Here is a 13,834-nt window from a genome sequence, read left to right on the forward strand (position 1 = left end):
AAGAGTCATCTAGTCCAATTCCCTGCAATGCAGGAATCTTTTGCCCAATGTGGGGCTCAAACCCACGACCCTGAAGTTAAGAGTGTCATGCTTTACCAGCTGAGCTATCCCAGGAAGGCTTTTGTAGAAAGAGGCAAATAAGGGGTGATACAATACAGGTGTATAAAACAATGCTTGGTTTGGGGAAAGTGGATGGAAAAATGTTGTTTTTTTCTCCCACTCTCATATCGCTAGAACTTGGGGACATTCAATGACACTGAATGGTGGGAGATTAAGAACTGACTTAGTTGGTCTCTAAGGTGCTACTGGAAGGAATTTTTTTTAATTTTGTTTTGACAAAAGGAAGCAATTCCTCACGCACTGCATAGCTTTTTTAAAATGCATTTTTATTAAAGATTTTCTTGGTTTACAAAGGTATGTGCAATGTCTCTCTCTCGGTTTTTTTTCCCCATGCACTGCATAGCTAAACGATGGAATTCGCTTGCACAAGAGCCAGAAATGGCCACCAATTTGGCCATCTTTTAAAGAGAATTAGGTAAATTCATGGACTATAAGGCCATCAGTGCTTACGGATCATGGAAGAAGGTATATTACTCTCCCCACGCCAGTTCCAGAGGCTATGTGACTCTGAAGACCAGTTGCTAGGGAGTTGCTAGGGAGTGTCAAAGAGTGCTGTTGTGCTCATACCCTGCTTGCAGGCCTGGTCTAACTTGAAGGGCTCTGATGTTCTTACTGTGGGAAGCATATTGTTGAACAACTGCTAAACAAAATGGGTTTGCAGTTTGATCCATCAGTGGTGGTATTCATCCATAACTGTGTCTATAGTATCCTCAAATATTGCATCAGTGGAGATTACATTTTCACCATGTTAGAAATAATAGCCTTTGCTGCTTCCTTATAGCCTAGGATGTTTACTTGGAAGGAAGGGCCACTTATTTTAATCGGACTTACTTCTGAGTAAACTTGCTTAGAATTTCAGACACCAGTCCCCTGAGAATTTGATCAAGAGATAATGCCTCTGTCTGGAGGTGGGTGGGGCGGAAGAAATCCTGGGAAACAGAACGTTCTGTCTATTACACAGAAAATTTATTTTTAACACTACATCGTGATACTCAATGACAGGTCATCAGAGGCAACAAAAGTCTGATGAGGATAAACTCATGAACTATGCTGGAAATACAATAAAAAAGTTAACAGCTCAATAAAGCCAAACTGTGGAATGATCAAAGTCTGGCCAAAACTAAAGGAAAAATTGCACCATCACCATGTTTACAGCTTATGAATTAGGATACATAAAATCTCCTGGTGACTAACTGAGGCCACTAATGGACAACGGTAAACAAAACAGGTCTTCCAGCTCTTATTTAAATACCTACCCAGTTATTTAGGGTTCAAAAACAGAAGCTGTTTATAAATTAACTTGCAACCAGATGAGTGATCCAATATCTGCCTGATGGATTTGAAGTACTGAATGAATCACTGACCATGTTCTGCTAATGAAGACCACTTTTAAGCAATGGAATAGGAAATTTGGTTGCTAAGCAGTTGAAAACAGCCCTTTGAAGGGCAAGGTAAATTAAAAGCAACCAATATATGTCATAAAGCAATAGTAATCCAATTTCAATTACTAGCAGAAAAACATATTAGTACACAATAGTGGTTTTAACATGCGCATGTTAAAGCAGACCCCTGGCTTGAAGCACTAACTCAAAAAGTTTAAGTGAATTTACAAGGTAAGCCTATGCCTGTTTACACAGAAATATCTCAGTGAGACTTGTTCCCTAGCAAGTATGTTTAGGGTTGCAGCCGCAGAAGGATATTCTGAAGTTTTACTACAAACCCATTTCTTCACCAAAGCCTGAGATAGCACTTGGAGGCCCTACTGGAGGATTTTAAGGTTTGGGTAAGTATATGTGGGAGAAGATCTTTCCGGTTACCTGGTCCAAGCCTTTTAAGGTTTTAAAAGATAAAAATACTACTTGGCCAACTGCAGCTCTGCAGCTCAGCTGACAAAAACATAGGTGTAATGTGATTAAACTGCCCAGTACCAGTTTTGCTCTTTGGGGATTAATGCAGTTTCCTGACTGTTTTTAAAGGCAGCCCCATGTACAACACACTGCATTAGTCTAAACAGGAAGTGAGGAAAGCATGGGTAATTGTGGCCAAGCTATTCTCGCCCAGGTAAGGTTGCAGCTGGCATATTAGACAAAGCTGACAAAAGTTCCTCATTCAGTTACTTACCTGCCTTCATCTAAAGGTCCCAGGGCAATTTACAATCGAAGACCATATACAGTTATAAAAACAGATAAAGCCGTTACAGTGATAAAATAAGCAAGCCCATTCCATATGGAATAGTAGAGTAGAAATCCAGTAAAAGAGATGGGGCCCATGAAACAGAAAATCATAATGGTCAAAGACCAGGATAAAGAGGTCCACTTTTAGCATATGGCAATTGCTACGCAGTGAAGATGTTAGCCGCACACCTGTGGGGAGGGAGCCTGACAGTTTAAGGGCTGCCACAAAATGCCCTCTCCTGAGTCACCAGTCTGATGAGCGAGCAATAAAGCATCATCCACATACTGCCAATGCCTCGGACAAATCTCTGGTTGAGCTATCCCAGTTGCTTCATGTAGATGTTAAAACAGCATGGGAGAAATAACAGAACCCAGCAGAATTCAAAAGCATGACAGTCAAGGGTCGAGCAGTAATCTCCCAGTGCCATCTTTTGGAAACAGTCATTCAGACAGGAATGGAACTGCTGCCAGGCAATGCCTTCCACACCTAACCTATTCAGAAGGATTTCATGGCTGGTGGTGTCAAAAGCCATTGAGAAGTCCAGGAGAATCAACAAGGCAGCACTTCCTTACGCCAAGTCAGACAGTTGTCCCATCTAGCTCCTTACTGAAGCTCACTAAATGTGGCTCCCCAGGTTTCAGACAGGGGCCATTGTCAGCACTACCTGGAGATGTCAGGGATTGAACCAGGAACCTTCTGAATGCAAGGCAAATGCTCTACCACTGAGCTATCTATGGACCTTCCCCAACAGGTTCCCTGCCCCTGGTTCAAACAGCATCATTCTGTAGGGTATTGCTTGCAACATCATACAGGAGAGGAGGGAAGGTGAAGGGACTAGTGGGAGTAATGGGGAGATTTTCCACTAATGCACTACCCCTTTCCACTAAAGGGGTTGGGCTTTTAAAGAGACACACAGAGCTTCTAACATCAAGAAGAAGAAGAAGAAGAGTTTGGATTTGATATCCCGCCTTTCACTCCCTTTAAGGAGTCTCAAAGTGGCTAACTTTCCCTTCCTCCCCACAACAGACACTCTGTGAGGTGAGTGGGGCTGAGAGACTTCAAAGAAGTGTGACTAGCCCAAGGTCACCCAGCAGCTGCATGTGGAGGAGCGGAGACGCGAACCCGGTTCCCCAGATTACGAGTCTACCACTCTTAACCACTACACCACACTGGCTATGCATGCTTACTTGGAATGTTTACGAAGTCATAAAGAGCAAAGGAAACTCCCTTGTACCGAATCAGTCTGCTTTGCTGAGCTAAATTGACCTATGGTCCTTCCAGGTGGCTCAACCCAAGGCAACCATGGACAGAAGCTGAATGTTCTCAGCTTCATGTATGTGCTATCCTGATACCCAATAAGCAAGTTTGGAGCAAATATTTGGTGATGCTACCAGTCTGGGTAATTAAATATTACTTTTATGAAATACTGGCGTGGTTCAGCATACAAAGCAGGTTCCAAGGCTCTCATCGGTGCACAACACACTTGCCTGTTTTTCATGTTCATCAAAACAGAACTTTCAGAGGTGTTGCCTGTGCTTGAGCAAAGGCCACAGCATATCTGAAGTTTATCAGAAGAGGACTCTTTGCTTAGCTTCAGTAACACGTACACACAATCCCTGCCGCTGCAAAACAGTTGACCAGGCAAACTACACGGTTATGGAGCAATTTGGGAGTTGCTCCTGAGCAAACATTCATAAACTAGTTTCACAGGTATCCAAAGGATTTTGAATCCCAGCATTTTCCTCACCGGACAATGGCTGCATACAGACAGAAAGACAAATCACGCTTTGGCATTACATCTGAACACGAGTTAGGTTACAAAACATGGTTTGTGAGGGGGTGGGTAAACCAGGGTGTGAGTTATAAACCATGGGGTTGGACTCATGTTTTCTGAACTGAACTAATGGAACCTTGTCAATCTGGATCTGGATGAACAGGCTTGTCAGTGACAGGCCCCTCTGTTAACCCTAATCAGAAATGGGGGGTGATGTAAGTGGGCTTTAAGGCAAATATTTTAAATAACAAATAAATAAATGGGACCCAGTTTTAATTTAATGTGACCACTTCTCAAGGCATTATCTTCACTGTAACATACTGAATTAACAGTTATTCTTTCTGCCTAATTAACCTTGGGAATGACAGCTGCATCCAGAAGTGGATGTAAGGATTTTAATATACAGTGGTACCTTGGGTTACATACGCTTCAGGTTACAGACTCCGCTAACCCAGAAATATTACCTCGGGTTAAGAACTTTGCTTGAGGATGAAAACAGAAATCGTGCAGCGGCAGCAGGAGGCCCCATTAGCTAAAGTGGTGCTTCAGGTTAAGAACAGTTTCAGGTTAAGAACGGAACTCCAGAACGAATTAAGTTCTTTACCCGAGATACCATTGTAATTCTCCAAACCACTGCTAAAAAATAAAAAAAAAATTCATGAATTACTGTTGCCAGGATCCAGTGTTAATTTCTGGCTTCCCCATAATTATGTATTTGAGCCAATGAACTTATTTTGTACCACACTAGATGCTTAAGTCTCAGCCCCATCCAAATTCAAAGATTCACAACCTGTGCTAACTTTACAGGCATCTGTGTGGCTATTGCATGCGACCAACTTTGGTGTCGGGTGTCTTGAGCTACAGAGGACGGAATCCTCTGCCAGAATCTCTGAGATGCTGGAATTCATAACAGCAACTCAAAGGCATAGTGAACTGTGCTATAGGAACTGGCCTCCGCCCAATCTTCTAGCCTCTTGCATTATTTCAACTGCTCCAAGAAGGCAGCAGATCTAGCTCTCTAGGTCTCCACAGCTTTGCTCTCTGCTAAGATAGCAAGCAACAAATCAGGCTGCCCATTCTTTACTAAGATCAGACCAATTTAAAACAGATTAGTGCTATAAACCCCCTTCATGGATCACTGCCTTGCCGTGGCGAAGGGGCTTGAATAACTCAGAGAAGCTATGAACTATGCCGAGCAGGGCACACAAAATGAACAGGTCATAGTGGAGAGTTTGGACCAAACACAATCCACCTGGAGGAGGAACCGGCAAGCCACTACAGTATCCCTGCCAAGAAAACTCCATGGACAAAGACAACTGGCATACAAAAGTTATGACGCTGGAAGATGAGCCCCTCAGGTCGGAAGGCGTCCAACATGCTACTGGGGAAGAGCGGAGGACAAGTACAAGTAGATTCAGAGCTGATGAAGCGGCTGGCCAAAGCCGAAAGGATGCTCAGTTGCGGATATGCCTGGAAGCGAAAGGAAAGGCCAATGCTGTAAAGAAAAATATTGCATAGGAACCAAAGACAGAAGTGCCTGGCGTGCTTTGGTCCATGGGGTCACGAAGAGGCGGACATGACTAAACAAAAACAAAAAAGTGCTATAAACCAGAGAGGTGGCAAACAGTTTGCTACACATGTGATTATTCTAATCTGATTGGTAGAATCCCGTTTACTTGTATCGGGAAGATGTTCTATTAGCACAAACATGGCATAAAGAAAGTGCAGCTTCTAATACAAAACTGCAGACCGCAAAATAAATGTATATATAAAAAGATGATCTTGCCTAGGAATGGACATTTCCAGTTATGTGTTATGTGTTTGTTATGTGTTAATCTGCACCAACATTTTTATTTCGTTTTCTTTCAAAACACCTCTTTCTAAATGCAGGTTGGCCCCAAATACACATTATTACATGCCTTATGGAATTTACTTTTTTATTATTTTGCCAAAAATTGCATCACAAAATCTGAGTGCGTTCTGAACTCCACGTTAAATTGGGAGGTGTGGATCAAGTCAGAACAGAATTTGCAGAGAATGAATTCCTCAAGCACCTCTACCTACCTTTGAGTTCAATACTGCAATATACATGCTCCTCACATGACAGTGTTATTGTTTTATGCCACATAGTTTCAAAATCAGAACACCACAGGAAAAAACCTTTATGCAGATTCAGCCAACAATCCTCCAAGTGCATTTTGCTTCCTTTATGAGTAACAGAAGTATAACCTCAGCATTATAATCCTGCTGTAGTATCACCAATTTCCAGGAAAGACTAATCTAATATAACAAAGCAACCTGATGCCCTTCAGCTGTTTTGAACTGTAACACCCATCAGTCAGTGTTAAAAAATCATATATATAATCTAATCACCAAATGTCACCTTAAACCTGGGTTATGGTCACCACAACAGAATGTCTAGGTGCCAATTTTTCCATTGATGGTGGTGGTTGTTATTCACTTTATTTCTATACGTACTGCTTTATATTTTAAAGAACAAATCTCAAAGCGGTTTACAAAACATTAAAACATCAAAATAAAACAATCCAGAATAAAACAAATTCACACTTCAAGGAAAATATTTCAGATCCTTCTCGAAGTGACATTTTGCTTTCCCCAGTCACCAACCAGGGATCCAGAGATCTCCACATGGTCACAACTGGACCACAATTTTGAACACTGATCAGTCCCAGCTATGACTAGTGGGAGTTGTTGTCCAAAACATCTTAAAGGCACCAGGTTGGTTAAGGCAGTAGGACTCACTTCATTTCATCAAGCATATTTAGATGGAGGAAGACAGAAGGTAGGCTTGCACTCAGCTCTTCCCCATCTCTTTCTGTGTCTCTCTCAGTAAAGGAAGATGCCTTATACCAGCGGTTCTCAACCTGTGAGTCCCCAGATGTTGTTGGACTACAACTCCCATCATCCCTGAGCTCTGGCCTTGGTAGCTAGGGGAGATGGGAGTTGTAGTCCAACAACATCTGGGGACCCACAGGTTGAGAAAGGCTGCCTTATACTATGTCAGACCCCTGGCCCATCCAGTCCAATATTATTTGGATGGCTGCAGCTTTCAAAGGAATAAGTCTTTCTTCTTAGCCTGCTACTTTTTTTGTTTTAGCTGGAGAAGCCAGGGATTGATTATTGGGTTCTAACCAGTCAAAGCACGCACACACTGCCACTGTGCAATGGCCCCTCCATGCTTTAAGAAGCATCAAAACGAAAGGTTAGCATCATCAGCATCTCCAGTCTCCCACACTGACCAGGTAAATCCTGCACAATGCAAAGAAAGCTTAAAGCAGATCCTTTATGGAACAGCACAGCAGGCAAATGGCTTTGGTGAAAACTGCTTGCTTGCAAGCAAATAGCGCCAGTCACACAAAACTATTATCAGGTTTTATCTCTAAAGGCAAGGGAAAACACACACTTCACAGTTTTCTATCAGCTTAAAACATAGCATAGCTTAAAAACCCAACACCACCCCATCACACAAAAAGGCTCTCAAATGGAATCACCTCGTCTCAATTGTGAATGTTGGTTTCATTGGAAACATTTCCTCTCCTTACTGATGTTATGAATTCAGCCTCTCGAAAAATCTCTTACAGATGCTGTGCAGCATTGCTTTATATTAACGCTATTTTCTAGAGCCTGGTGGCATAGGAACATTAACCATCCTGTGGGTCTTTCCTCAGGAGCAAACCCCATTGAGCTTAATGGGACTTACTGTTAAGATAATCCTATACCTTATTCCATTGAGTTCAGCAGGGCTGACTTCCGTGTAGACTGCGAGAGGAGAGAGAGAGAAGGATCCCTTTCTGGATCTCAATACCTTCTTAACATAGCTTGAAGCCACAGAGAGCTATTTATTCTGCAACATATATAGAAGTAAAAGAAGCAGACTACACTTTGTGCTAACAGTTTGCCTTGACAGACCACCATAAGAGACGGGAGAACTGTAATGAACAACACTGAAAGGTGTTGAGCTGGCACACATTATTTAGGCATATAAATACATCTGTTTTTGATGTAATCTGTTCCAATACATCTATTTTTAGTGCAGTTTTCAATCTCACTTCTTCACATTTCTTCATACCTTTTGGGGCTGCTGGGGTGCTTTATTTTATTTTTATCAGAATTTTTTAAAAAAATTGTTATTATCATCCTAGCAGAAGCGTGCAAGCAGCAGAACACCAGAGGTAATGGGGCAGCTCATCGGCCAGGAGTTCCCAATTGGTCTTGCTAATTCAGCGATTTATCCCAAAATGGTTTATTCTTAATAGGAAGCTGGAGTCACATGCCCCCACTCTTAAAACACATTTAGTTCTCCTGGTTCCAATTGCACTTACTTCCAGAATTGCATACCAGTTCAGGTTGGGATATGCCACCATCACCTGCTGGAGGACCTGCATGATTATGGGAGTTGTAGTCCAGGATGAAGGGAACTGTACTGCAGCAACATCTCAAGGGCACCACATTGACTATCCCTGACTTAGGGGTGAGCGGCATCTATATGCTCTGTAATATACAAGTGTTACTACCTATCTCTCTAAAAAGTGGTCTAAAAGGGCTCTAAAAAGTCTTGGCTTCGGAAACCACTTATTTCACAGCTCAACATAACACAGGGGTCAAATGTCAGAGTGGAAGCATCAGAAGCTAATAATTAAGGCTGCCCCCCAACCCCCGGCCGATGAACATGAAATATTCATATGGCAATATTCAGTGCTGTTTTTCTAGAAAAAGAGGTGCCGGAACTCTCCATGAACGCCTCCCTCGTTCTCTTATAATGGCAATGGTGCACACCTGAGAGGTGCCAGAACTGAGTTCCGGCTGAACAAAAGATCTGGCGAGAGTCAGCATTGGTCATACATTGGCGAGAGTCAGCATTGGTTGCATCCACTGAATTCACACCTAGAGTGTGACTTAATCGTACTTCACTTACAGTGGAGAATAACCATTACCACACACCTTGGGGCTTGGACACTGAACCATGACTGGTGCATCACCCTTCATTTTTGGTCAGTTAAATTAAATAAAATATGGTGTGATCATAGCCGATCCAGAAGCTGAACTTGGAACCCATTTAAGCTGAACCCATGTTTAAGGACAGATGTCCTATATTCTGTGGTAACTAATATCACAACAGAAGTACTCTGTAATACATGCACACAAACACACCCATACACTACGTCCCATATACCGTATTTTTCGCTCTATAGGACACACTCTTTCCCCTCCAAAAACTAAGGGGAAATGTGTGTGCGTCCTATGGAGCGAATGCAGGCTCCGTGGCTTCAGCGATAGCAACATGAAGCCTCTGAAGCGCAGCGGGAGCGCTCCCTCCTCACTCCGGAGGTTTTGTGTTGCTTTTGCTGAAGCCTGGAGAGCGAGAGGGGTCGGTGCACACCGACCCCTCTCGCTCTCCAGACTTCAGGGATAGCCACCTGAAGCCTTCGGAGCGCAGCGCGAGTTCCCACTGCGCTCCGCAGGCTTTGGGTTCCTTTTTCTGAAGCTATGAGAGCTAGACTCTCCTGGCTTCAGGAGAGAGGGAGAGCTGCTCAGCGCCCCTTCAGCCATGCGGGAGGAGAAATGGAAGGGGCTCCGTTTCTCCTGCCGCTTCGCTGAAGGGGTGCTGAGCAGAGAGGGGGAGAATTTTTTTTTCTTGTTCTCCCCCTCTAAAACAAGGTGCATCCTATGGTCCGGTGCGTGCTATAGAGCGAAAAATATGGTATTTGAATTGTTCACCAGTTTCATGTTGCTAGTCTCCCCCTGCTGGTTGGAATGTGAAACGTCAGGCTGAATGACAGGCTAACCAACTCCGCCTTTTTTTTCCTGAGGCAGCCATGGTCCAGAGGGTTGCCCCACACTCCAGCGTCTCAGTCATAATCTCATGGCCACAATGAAATCCAGCCACCCAAAGGCAGGGCAGCCCTCCGATTTCTATGCATCTTAATTCACCCTACCATGAGGCAACACAAGATTCTACACAGGATTCCAGGCAGACCACAAACCACCTTGTTACTACCGAAAGGAAAAAGGAAACCCTCTCCTGTGACAAAGCAACAGTTAAAGCTGAAGCAAGAAATCAACAATAATTAAACATTAACAGCAAAATAAACACAGTATGAAAATGAAACACCCAGAGATGTCCTATCAAGTGTGCCTCTGCACAATCGCACTTCAAAGCTGCCCTCAGCAACGGTTCTTTGGAAGCCAATCGCGTTTTGGAGCAAGGAGCACTTCTTCATATAAAATCCCTCTGTGCTCAAGGCAGTAGGCAGAGAGCAATCGTAACCCCCACCCCAATTTGCAAAGGGGGTAGGATTCACGGCAGAGACCACAGAACTGTAGAGTTGGAAGGGACCACGAGGCGAATCATGTCCAACTCCCTGCAGTGCAGGAATCTTTTGCCAAAGTGGGGCTCGATCCTGAGATTAAGAGTCTCATGCTGTACTGACAGAGCTATCCTAGCCAGCACACGACTCCAAAGGTCCCCACACTCAAAGCGGAAGTCAACCTCTGCATTTATATGTGTATGTGTGTGTGTGTGTGTGTGTGTGTATTCCTTGTGTTTACTGAGATTTTATATTAACTGTATGCTGCTTAGGTGTTTTAGAGGAGTCAGCAGTATATGATTACTTTTATAGATATTTATTTTATAAATAAATAAAAAACACTGACTGTTGCATTAGCAGTGGCAGAACCCTAGTGCTTTATTTTTATGACTATGAATCAGGCTTTCCAAAGTTGGAGGCAGCCTCCTCCAGTTGTTGCTAGATTATGACTCCCATCATCCCTGACCGTTGGGCCACATTGGCTTGGGCTGACGGGAGGTAGAAATCAACCACACCTGTAAGGCGCCACACCTTGGGGAAGGTTGATGTAAATGCTAGTACAGTGGTAACTCTGGTTACGTACTTAATTCGTTCCAGAGGTCCGTTCTTAACCTGAAACTGTTCTTAACCTGAAGCACCACTTTAGCTAATGGGGCCTCCGCTGCCGCCGCACCGCCGGAGCACAATTTCTGTTTTCATCCTGAAGCAAAGTTCTTAACCCGAGGTACTATTTCTGGGTTAGCGGAGTCTGTAACCTGAAGCGTATGTAACCCGAGGTACCACTGTATTTAAACTTTTTAAAGGTGTACGGTAAGTAACCTGTGAGGGCATTCTGCAGTTTCCCAATCGGTCTTGTGATAATGAGGGGAATGAGCTGAAGCCTGGTGGAAGCAACTCCTTCGTCAGCGTGCCAGGGCAGCTGAAGAGTCGGACAAAACCACAGCCATATGTCTTTTCTCCTCATACCAGTTCATTGCTGAAGGACAAATTCTTGCATTGTAGGATTCTACCTAAACTGGCACAAACCTCATGTACATCTCAACTGAGGGGTTCTTTTCTCCCTTCTTTATTTGGCGTTCTCAGAAGGCAAGTGTCCCACTTTAAATAAGATAGTCCACTTATTTGAAGGAGTGATCACAGAAGCATTGTAGAAGGGACCAAAAGGGTCATCTAGCCCAACCCCCTGCAATGCCATTCATAAGAACCAAAAGCTGGGTCAAGGCAAGGTCAAGGAAAGAGGAAGCTAAGCAACACCAGATACAGGGTCGCAGTTTGAAGGCAGGGTGGGAATGTGAGCCTGATGTACACATAGAACAAAAACCAGAAATACAGCAAACAAAAGGGAAACTCTGCAGCGTTTACAAGGATGCTACAGTGGTACCTCGTGTTACATACGCTTCAGGTTACATACTCCGCTAACCCAGAAATAGTGCTTCAGGTTAAGAACTTTGCTTCAGGATGAGAACAGAAATCGTGCTCCGGTGGCGCAGCGGCAGCAAGAGGCCCCATTAGCTAAAGTGGTGCTTCAGGTTAAGAACAGTTTCAGGTTAAGTACGGACCTCCAGAACGAATTAAGTACTTAACCTGAGGTACCACTGTACTTCACATGAAATTCAAAATAGCCTCCAAGGACTATTTAAAATAAACTGTGGGTATATCCACTGCTTTTTTAAAAAAAATCTGTTTGTCCCCTCACCACCATAGCAATTTTCCTTTAATACTTCATTCACAATCTTGTTGCCTAAGAGGGAGAGTCTCTCTCTCTCTCTCTCTCTCTCTCTCTCTCTCTCTCTCACACACACACACACACACACACACGAATGACTGAAAAAGGTCAAAGTCAAGTTTTAAGTTAAATAATCTTTATAGCTACAGCACTTTATTATAATCATTTATAGAAATGGCTGCTGTGCTACATTAATTCTCTAAAGTGCTACTAAAGTTCACAGATTTGCCTAGAGGGATGTGACTGGGCGGGGGGCACAAAAAACTCACAAACTCCGTAGAAGTGGGCCTAAAGAGCTAGAATTACTGCAGTACAACTAATCCAGAAAGTGGCAGCTAGACTAGTGACTGGGAGCGGCTGACAGGACCATATAACACCGGTCCTAACGGATCTGCACTGGCTCCCAATATGTTTCTGAGCATAATTCAAAGTGTTGGTGCTGACCTTTAAAGCCCTAAACGGCCTCAGCCCAGTATACCTGAAGAAGCATCTCCACCCACATTGTTCAGTCCACACGTCGAGGGCTCTGGAAGAGGGAATATCACCAGGTGCTACTTTCAAGCTAAAATTCCCTGTTTTGCACAACTATTAAAGGTGTGGGAGCCCTGCTGCCTATGACATCTGGCCATCCTTTTATCAAGGCAAGACCAAAAATCCTGCCTTGAACAATTGACAGGAATTTCCAGGAAAGAAAAAAATTAAAAAGTTGTACCTCTAATCATTCGTTTGGCAGGTTTCAAATTTGTGCTAACAGATTTCGCGAAATAGTGTTTTAACAAACAAAAAACCCCACAATTTGTTTTTACTCTAACACACTGCTCAACCCTATGCACACTGACTAAGAAGCAAGTCTCACTGGGTTCAATGGGAAGCACTCCCAGCTAAGCATAGGATAGTAGCAGATTTCTTTACCCTAACAAGCATAGCTTACCTGTGGGCAGGTGAATGGTGATGTTGTTGCAGAAATCTGTATAGCAGCATTCTGTCTTGGTTATGTTCTTAGAACTGTGGCAGAAGATTTGTGCTTTCAGTTGTGGTAGGGAGACACACGCCTTTATTACTTCTTGTCTACCGTTTTTTGTTAGCATGACAGAAGCCCAGCATGCACCCTCAGTTTCACAGGTGAAGTTTGTTTTTTCACACAACTGGCACACGCATGTTAGACCTGAAAAGATAATGAATCATTGGGTGAACACCACCAAGTAAAACCAAGTTTGTGCTGGTTGAGTTGCACATGGAGAGGAGATAAAAGTTTAGTGTTCTAACCAGAAGCATTTTTGTTAGAGATTGTAGGACAAGACCTGCCAAGAAAAACAAAGAACTTATTTATGTATGCTACAACAGCGGCAAGAGTCTTGATAGCACAAGGATGGAAGAATGAGGAAATCCCAACGAAAGAACAGTGGCAAGAAAAATTGATGAGCTATGCAGAACTGGCCAAATTGACATACAAACTGCGGGACAAGGACAACTGTGACTTTAAGGAAGAATGGGAGCTTTTCACAAATTATCTAAAAAGACAACAAAATGAACTGGACTCCTTGGCAGGTTTTGAAAAACATACATAAATTTATTTGTTGATACATGATAGATAGATAAGGATATGTACAATTTTATAACATGCAGAGAATAATATGTGCAGAGAAATCAGAGAGAGGAGGTGAGGGAAGTCTGGGGGGGGGGGAGGGATGGAAGGGGGAAAGGGGGGGA

At 43.3% G+C, this 13,834-nt stretch overlaps 1 protein-coding gene across 3 annotated transcripts in view; it reads right to left on the minus strand.

Moving 5' to 3' along the window:
* The window catches only part of ACVR1C (activin A receptor type 1C), a 44,719-nt gene that overhangs the window by 19,375 nt on the left and 11,510 nt on the right, over window positions 1–13,834 (minus strand). Inside the window, exons 2-3 of one of the 3 annotated variants that reach the window (XM_083709892.1) lie at window positions 13,056–13,289; window positions 6,134–6,274 (exon numbers count right to left, since the gene is read on the minus strand). The exons of 1 other annotated variant lie outside the window; for it this stretch is intronic. In XM_083709892.1, the coding sequence (XP_083566018.1) occupies window positions 6,134–6,274; window positions 13,056–13,289 (375 nt within the window). The remainder of the gene's footprint in view (window positions 1–6,133; window positions 6,275–13,055; window positions 13,290–13,834) is intronic. One more of the 3 variants, XM_083709893.1, reaches the window with a different exon arrangement.

This window comes from Podarcis gaigeae, assembly GCF_964106915.1.
Source record: "Podarcis gaigeae genome assembly, chromosome: 1".
Classification (NCBI taxonomy): domain Eukaryota; kingdom Metazoa; phylum Chordata; class Lepidosauria; order Squamata; family Lacertidae; genus Podarcis; species Podarcis gaigeae.